The 8,835-nt window shown below is 41.1% G+C and overlaps 2 protein-coding genes across 2 annotated transcripts; one reads left to right on the forward strand and one right to left on the reverse strand.

The window, feature by feature from the left end:
* The first annotated feature begins 183 nt into the window (after nt 1–183).
* LOC112274788 (uncharacterized) lies at nt 184–2,112 on the forward strand. Its single transcript, XM_024504555.3, has 2 exons — nt 184–464; nt 724–2,112. The coding sequence occupies exon 2, from the start codon at nt 804–806 to the stop codon at nt 1,608–1,610; it is 807 nt and encodes a 268-aa protein (XP_024360323.1). The 5' UTR covers nt 184–464; nt 724–803; the 3' UTR covers nt 1,611–2,112.
* Nucleotides 2,113–7,895: 5,783 nt separating this feature from the next.
* On the reverse strand, nt 7,896–8,835 carry LOC112275362 (ribulose bisphosphate carboxylase small subunit, chloroplastic). The gene is made up of 2 exons (XM_024505684.3): nt 8,453–8,835; nt 7,896–8,235 (listed from the first exon to the last, which is right to left on the reverse strand). Exons 1-2 carry the CDS (start codon nt 8,771–8,773, stop codon nt 8,008–8,010), a joined length of 549 nt encoding a protein of 182 aa, XP_024361452.1. The 5' UTR covers nt 8,774–8,835; the 3' UTR covers nt 7,896–8,007.

Below are 8,835 nucleotides of genomic sequence, written 5' to 3' on the forward strand. Positions count from 1 at the left end.
ATCGCCCGTCGCATCTCGTCAGTCCGATGGGCTAAAGTTATCGAAGCCCCTCCTAAATATTGCACCCACATGCGTCTACCGGTGGCTGCCAGCACAGCTCCACTACAGCCGAGCTCGCAGGTCTCTGGAAACATCCGTGCCCCCTAGGTCGATAAACTTCCGGTTTTGAAGTGGCGCATTGCGTACTCATCGTGCCTGTCATATTTATGAAAGCGCGCTTCGATCGATGTAGTTTGGTGACCGGCTCAGATTGCGAGAATCACGACGATCCTGAGCCGGAGTGGCGGAGGGCGGGTTCAATTCGGCACTAGTCGCGGGAATTCTTGATTTTCGACGAGTAGCGAAGCTGGTTTCAGTAGATCGGAAGTGCGGCGAGAGTTTGACTTGTGAGGACCAATGTGGATATGAAGTGATCGTTCACACTTTTGGAGAATTCTGACGCCAGAGCTTGGTTGAGAAACATGGTGGGTTCGTGTTACCAGGACAGTTCTGGATCTGCTCACGACGTCGCGTGGACATAGCCGGATGTGCGATTTTGTTTTTTATTTTTTATTTTTATTTTAATACTTGCTGGATAAGTTGCGAGCTTGTTGGAAGATTTTGTGACTGGTTAGTGGGCATTGCGCAATGTTGTCGGCGGTTGGATTCCAAGCTTCAGAGTGCAGAGGTTTCAAGGGGCAGAATGCAGTCAGGATCATGTCGAAATTTTATGAAATCTTGCAGATTTGAGGAAGCTTGATACGCAAGCATTGAGAGTGTGAATCTGAGGTTTAGGTGGTGGATCTGAGATTGAGGCACTAGATATGGCTTCCTCTTCTGCTGGTTCACAGGAGACGTCTTCGGCCACGTCGACCCCGATGAGGTCTCCACTCTCAAGTTTCATGAGGTCGCCCATGTCGTCGAGTTCGATGATGCCGTCTCCTGTCTCGTCACGGTTGACTGTGGAATTTGAGACTGCGTTCATGATGGAGGCGGAGGACCCCATTCGGTTTACTGGTACAGACATCCTCCCCTACCTCTCGCAATCAACTTCTCGCTCCACGAGTACAGACTTCGACTCTCAGCGTGACGAGTCGGGATCAGGTTCAACCTCCTTTTGTGATCTAAATGACTCCAATCGCATCACCCTTGCAAGCCTCATCGGACTCCCTATGGCCGAGTCTTTTAGAAATTTTGGAGAGTCTCTGCGCTTCATTGCGCGTGCAGACAGCCACTACGACAGCGGGAGCAACCGGACGATGGACCTCCCGCCGCGTCGTTCCAGGTCGTGTAGTTTGTTTTCTGAGCTGTTCCGCTGCTTGCAGCGAAGCAAGACGGCTTGTGTCAGCAGCGCTCCGGTGGCAAGAAACTTAACAAATTTGACCTCGTTCACTATCACGGAGGTATCCGAAGAGGAGGAACAGGACTCCGAAAGCGACACTGGTCCAACAATTTTCGAGAATTCTGTGTTCGTGGATCGGGACACATTGGGAAGTCGCATCTACGAATTCAATCCTCTGTATATTTCGGACACAATGTCCGAGGTGGATCCGTCAGAATCCAGGAATTTGAGCCTCTCTAAGGAAAAGCAACTTTTGGGCGGCGAGGAAAGCTCCGGGTCAAGCACGTAACCTGATATCCAACCCACGTCACCAATTCGGACCGTCCTCACCAACATTTGTTGCAGGCTGGGAGACGAGTGCCCAAGAGATTAATGCCTTTCATGTTCGTTTTTTTGGTTGGATTAAGCCGGACTCTCACGGATCCAACCTGTATCATACAAACTTCTTGAAGGGCACCAACATTTTGGTCTGCGAAGCGGAATGCTTGTGACCAGGCTACGAGGGATGAAGTGACATCTAATCTTCAGATCTTTAGTTGAGCTCAGCTGCGAGTTTTTTTATGGAAAAGAAAAGAAAAAAAAACAAAACAAAACAAAACAAAAAAGTTTACTAGAAACCGATAGGTCTAGAGTGTCAAGAGATTTAACCAAGATTTGATTGCGCTGCCTTGAGTTGGGCTTAGTTAAAATTACTTGAGACACCCTTGAGTCGTTCTTATGATTCAAACGATTGATCATACCCCAAATTGTATCTTGTTTACGATCGAATTCAACAACACGCTCCTTCCACACATGCTTGCTGATGTAGCTGCTCGGGATGCCGTGTCAACCCTGAACCCTAAACCCTAAACCCGCTTGATAGTCTATTGATTGTGATCGACTTAGTGTTGATCCTGCTTATATTACACGCAACCTCAACGCTCCCCTATCACTCTCGTTGTGTGCAGAAATTTCTACCTTGCTATGTAAGCTCGGGACTCATTTAATATGTAGATTTGCAAGTGGGGCATTCGACAATATTAGGATTGTGTAAATTATCAGTAGAAACTATCAACTGAGCATTTGTGGAATCGATGGCAATTGGAGGTCATTTGTACTCTTCGTCTGGATCTGATGTTGAATGAATCTATTACAGTTACTGTTGCATGTTACTAAAACCTCCTGCAATGGTTTGCTTGTCTTGTAGAGTTAATAGATATGGACTTTTTTAGCATTGATTTCTACAGGATTCTGCTGACTTGCACAGTGCACTGCTATTTGAATTTGATATTTGAACATGTCTTCTAACGTCCTCAAAACAATGAGTGGAATGGTTTTATTACGACGCACTGTTGTACTGTGAAAAGGTATGTTGGAAAGTGAACCTGGAATGGATTTCTTTTCCGTGAGATAGTTTTAAATTCTTTCTGAGATGGTTTTAGTATTGTATCAATTAAATTTTCTATTTTTGGGAAAATATCATACATGCCCCCTGAAATTTGCCGAAATGTCAAGATTACCCCTGTATTCTTGACAATATCAAATCTACCCCTTCCTTTTGCGATAATTGCAAATTTGCCCTTCAACGTGACAAGCTATCTATTTTCTGTTTTTTTAGTTTGAACTGCGTGCCGCGCAGATTTGGGCCCCACATCTTTTCCTCGCATCTCGGGCACCTCCCAAAATGGACGCCGCCTCGGATCACAGACACACAGACTTTGCTACTTCCACTGTTTTGCTCAACTGAGCCAATCCACGTCTTTCTCGCATCGCAAAGTTCCTAGACTTGTTAACCGTGGGAGTACTCATAACTTGGAGTTACCAGGTTACTCCATTATTTATACTCATCCACACTGGTTACACAAACATTGCACCCGAGACCTTGATGCTTCAGAATGAGTACGTTGTTTTCAAACTTTATAACTATACAAGCGACAGATTGCTTATTTCATCGCCTTAGTCTTTATAAAAGCTCATACCAAAGTCACCGATTGTTTTTTAAAGAATATGTAGCCTTAAATCTGGTCTGTATGGGTTGTGTTCATGGTTGCACTTACGATTACACTTAAAGGTTGCGATTTTAATTGCTGTAGGGATGGTTTGTGTGTAAATTGAAGTTGAGAATTGCAGACACCCAGTTTGCACTGAGGCTTTGGTTTGGCAGGACCAAGGAGACCAAGTCGAGCTTGAATTGGAGTTTGGGTTGGTGAACCTTTCCAAGATTCCCATGTTTAATAGTGTCAATATGATTTTTGGAGTATTGCGTTGCTGATTAGGATCGAGTGCAAGTCATAGCCGCTGGTGAACCAATTTTGCTAGAAATTAAGTTCCATAACCTAGTGCTATCATAGCCACTTTCGTTGTCAAGGTATCCACAACTATGGGGTGAGATTGTCGTCCAACGATTTCATATCTTGGGGATTTGAAGCTGCGTGTGGTGGCGCTGACGATACTCAAACAAGCTCATGTGATAATTGCCTGAGGAACACGTTTACTTCTTCCGTATTAGTGCTTAAAAGTTCTTAACCATGAGGCTTTGATTCGTACCAGCTGAAGCCCTTCTGCAGTCAAATTAGTCAAAAACAAGCAAGTGGGGATCGTGAAGGGACATGGTCGAAGTACATAATATTCGCCGCCTTGAGCTTGAGACGAATATTGATCCGACCCCCAAGATTTCCTGTACGCCTTTGTTGTGAATAAGCTCCAAGAGGCACGTCATGTTCATGATAAAAAAATATTTTCTGGATATTAATCTGCACATTTCACCACTACAAAAAAAAAACTTCTCTAATCTCCGTAGATACATCCTCATGTTGTAAGTAGGTTCGCAGAACAGCTTGAGTAGAAGTAATAAAAGTCAATATTGTCAAATGGCAATACAATACTAAGTGCAGCGGTCAAGTGCAATGGTCTATCGTTTGCATTCACTGTGAATGCAAATGTTGATATCGTTTGAGGATCCATCGATCTGATGACAAATTATTGTGTTCAAAATGTAAATGTTGTAACGAAAACGGATAGCTACGATCGCTTGCAACAAAACAGCACAACTTTTCTATAATTGCTTGCCTTCTCTCCTAAGGGAGCATATGCATTTCCACACACACTACGATGTTTAATAAACGTCAGCATCCTGCGGTACGTTGGCAGGGTTGGGGATTACCAACTCAGAATGATTTTGTGGAACCACATGCAAATGAGAACCTTCCTTTGATGTGCACCGTGACTTCTTTGCCTAGGGAATTGACGTGGTGGAAATTCTTGCACAACTCACTGCAGACTAGTTTACAGAAAGCTGCATACGGAGCTTATAAAAAGACTCTCCTCCGCCGAAAACATGACACCTCTGTCATACTCACTCTTCGTGAGGAAGAAGGTGATGGATTGGCTCAGTTGAGCAAATCAGTGGAAGTATCAGAGCCCGCACTCTGTATCTGTCTGTGTCTGTGTTCCGAGGCGGCGTCCATTTCGGGAGATGCTCGAGATGTGAGGAAAAGATGTGGGGCCAAAATTTCAGGGGCATGTGTGATATTTTCCTTCTATTTTTCATGAAACTGATGAATATCAGTCGGAATGGTTATATGAATTGGATGACTGTTCTAAAGCACTTGTTGAGATCTTTTGCATTTCGAAGAAGCCATATTTTGATAGAAATTTTTAAGTTTTCAAGAATGTCATTAAATTGCAAAACTGTTTAGTATCTTTAAAAATCAATATAAGTTTACTTGATAGACATTTTAAATGTCTGATGGTAAAAAAACTACGCATATAATCACTTTGAACCAGTATTGAATGCATTGCTATTATCAATTCAAAAACAAATACATATATACATATATATATATATATATATATACAAGCAATAATGTGAAACATTAATCATGAAGTCTACTCATTTAATCACTATTGATGTATTTTTAAAAATAAAGTAAAGGCTTTTTAGAATTACAGTAGAAGTTTTCTAAAAACACACATTCATAATTGGTTGCACCTGTTTGTGGCCATAAATGTCCTTGTATGCGCATAACAATGACACAACTTGCTGTGCAGTTTTATGGCAGCCCTGAAAGTTTCCAAAACTTTTTTTCATCAGATTTATGAACTTGACATTTTTTTTAAAAAAAAATTATCTTATTTTATTTTTTGTCTTTGGACATGATGGAACTAAAATTTAAAAGCCTTTTTCTTGATTTATTTTTGATGGGTAAATGAATCTCAGAAGTTTAATCAATCCAAGTGACATTTCAATTCAATGTGCTTTTTCTGTACAAAGGAAAAAAGGAATTGATTGTATGATTGATATTCAATTCACCAAATCTCAATTGCAAAGTTTATTACGTTTTTTTAAAACCAAAAGTATTGACTTGGGATATTCTTAGACTAGGTATGATAAACATTAGTTGCAATTCAAATATTTTTTAATTAAAAAAATTATGATTTTATTAAGGTTCTGAGATTATCTGAATTTACATGAAGATATTGTCATACCTTCAAATTTGTAAACATTAGACAAGGAAAAATATCAACCACTCAATCTTCCAAGAAAATTAACATGTAACAATATAAAAATGATCAAATTAGCACATGTTTTCCCACACAAAAATTGAGTAGTTTAAAAAGAGAAGACTTTTTACTTGTTTCTAATTTTGAAGTTAGAATGAGACTAAACAATTTTTTGTAATGCTTTGTGTGTCTTCATTAATATTCTCCGCAAATTGTGTTCTAATTTTTTTTCTTCTTTTATATTATGTCACATGTTTTGTTTAGTTCTATACTTATGGAGTGTTATTAGTTTCTTAATTCTTATTTGATGTCCTTTATTGTAATTGTTTGGATAGTGCATTAACACATTGTTGAGGTTTAGTTCAGATTCTTAAGACAACATTTGATTATTCAAATTGTGTTTCTTTTGTATTTATAATTTATGTTGATTTTTTGTTGTTATATTCTTATTTCTTAACTCATAATTTTAATTATTTATTTATTATAATATTTTTTAAAAAGTGGATTAAAAGCTATATAAATATATTTATATTTTTGAGAATGTTAAATCAACCCCACTAGTGGTTAAATTGATCCACCCAAAAGAACTAAATTATATTAAAAAAAAAATCCTAGAAAAATATAAAAGTATCAAAAGATACAAAGAAGGTTAAAAGACTAGTGTGTTGAGGATAAAAATTGAAATATAAATTGCATTGAAAAGGAAAGTGCCAAGCAGAGGTGCAAGGAAGTTTGTCTCTTTTGACAAACAAACCAAAGAATAATGATGCATAATATAGCGTAATGGGATAGACTGAGAGGTGGATGTTGTGGACTCATGGTGTTCAGATACAATGATGGTTTTGATGGATGTATTGATTTAACCACTCATGGGGTTGATTTAACATTCTCCTTTTGTATATATATATATATATATATATGTTGTATATTTATTGTTCATTTTGTATAATACTTGTGGTATTTGGTATCATACAGTTTAACTCAAATATTTAAACATAGTTATGAATGTACACAAAAAAAAAATACTCATATTACTTGAAAATTGAATCTAATGTTTGTGTTTTTATTTTGTGCTATGATTTGCACAATTGCACGATGTGACGTTTTGTAGCTTTGAGAGATAAAACATGACCAGACAACATTGGTGCCTCTCTTGAGGCCCGGAGAAAGCCTTCACAGAGGTCGACACAGCCGAGGACGAAGCTGCAAAGGCAGCGAGAGGGGGCTGTTGCACACGCTGTGAGTCAGTGGGCTGGTAGCCAGGCGAAGAAGATTACACGGAAGTGAATCATCCATAGCAACCAAATTTGGACGGAGAAAGTGTGAGAAGGCAGAATCGCATCGTCAACAAATTGTCAAGTGATCTTGGAATGTTAGGTTTAGATTTCGTAGGTACACGTTTCACGTAGAGTCGCTTCTTGAGACGTCATTAAGGTTACGGTGTTTCTTTTCTTTTTTTAGAAAATGATAGCATTTTCATCACATATCTCTGCTAACTTTAGGATATTGGTCACTTAGACTAGTGTTGTACTTCGTCACTCGTTGTTCACTGCTTCGATTAGCTTCGTTATGACCGGAAGTGTGCAAAAGTTATCACCATGTAAGTTGCAATCAAATTTGCAGAGCGCTCTTCTGCTCTGCTTCCACGAATTGTGACTGCAGAATTGTGACGAAACCTCCACTGATGCGAACTAGATTTATCAATGCAACAGCTCATTGGACAACTGTATCGAAGTAATTATTCACCGGCAATTTGACTACATGTTGTAGGAGAGAAATGTCTGGCACAGTAAAGGTTTGCACCATTACTGTAAAAATTTGCAGAAACGGTACGGCAAGAGTGGATGAGTGTAGGAAGGTGAGGGGATAGAACTCGCGCGTATGTACAACGTGCAGACAGGAATTGCCATGGTAACTGTGTTCGTTTGCGATCCAGTCGATTGTAGTGTTTCATCGAAAGCGAACGGGCATGTTGACATCAAAAGATTTGTCATAGCAGCCGGTGGATTTGGAAGGATAAGGTATATTCATCGCAGTTCGCAGGGCAAAAATGCCGCATATCGAAACAGGCAACAGAAGCGACAACGTCATATTCAAACGATCCCCCAATCTTTTATTTATAAATGGTTACCATAAGTGTTACACAAGTGATTCTTCTTTGGATATCCACTTATCTACTAAGCTACGTAGGCTCGACGAATCATCTAGTTGGGCCTGGCGACCAAGAAACCGCAGATCTGCACCTGCTTCACATTGTCGAAGCCCAAGACGCGCACGAAGCATCCGGGGAAGGTCTTCTTGCACTCCTCAATCTCCCTCAATACCTGGGCGGGGTCCTGGCATCCGAACATGGGCAACTTCCACATGGTCCAGTAGCGACCATCGTAGTATCCGGGGGATGAGTTGTTGGTGCGGGACACGCCGTCGGCGTTCTGAACACAAGAATGCAGCGATTAGTAGAATGCCAATCGACAAAAATTCAGAGAAAATCAGGGAGGTAGGATACCAAACGGAATGGAGCTACATGCAGCGTCGTACTAGATGCCCTGAGGAAGTATGGATTGCAACGAGAATATAAGGATCCAGTCAAGTAATCAATAAAAAAGGAGCTTTAACCAATTACGGGGGCGACAGAGACAGGGGACTTACCACGTCGAACTCGAGGCAAGGGATGAGCTTCTGCTGGATCATGTAGTCCACCTGCTTGGCGATGGCGTCATCGGACAATGGGGGCAAGTAAGAGAAGGTCTCGAACTTCGTCATGCCAATGGGGTTCCACACCTGCATGCACTGCACACGGCTGCCATTCTGGACGGAGCTCAAGCTCTGGGCCTTGCTGGAGAACAAGGTGGAACTCTTGAGGCCGGAGAAGGCCTTCACGGAGGTCGACTCGGAGGTCGACACAGCCGAGGACGAAGCTGCGAAGGCAGCGGGGGCCACGACGGTGGAGGTGGCGACAACGGAAGCCATTGCAAGCGCTTGGGGTACAAGCGCGGTACTACTGAAACGCTGGATGGAGGGCAGGAAGACAA

This window comes from Physcomitrium patens, chromosome 22 (genome assembly GCF_059467195.1).
Source record: "Physcomitrium patens ecotype Gransden chromosome 22, ASM5946719v1, whole genome shotgun sequence".
NCBI classification, from domain to species: domain Eukaryota; kingdom Viridiplantae; phylum Streptophyta; class Bryopsida; order Funariales; family Funariaceae; genus Physcomitrium; species Physcomitrium patens.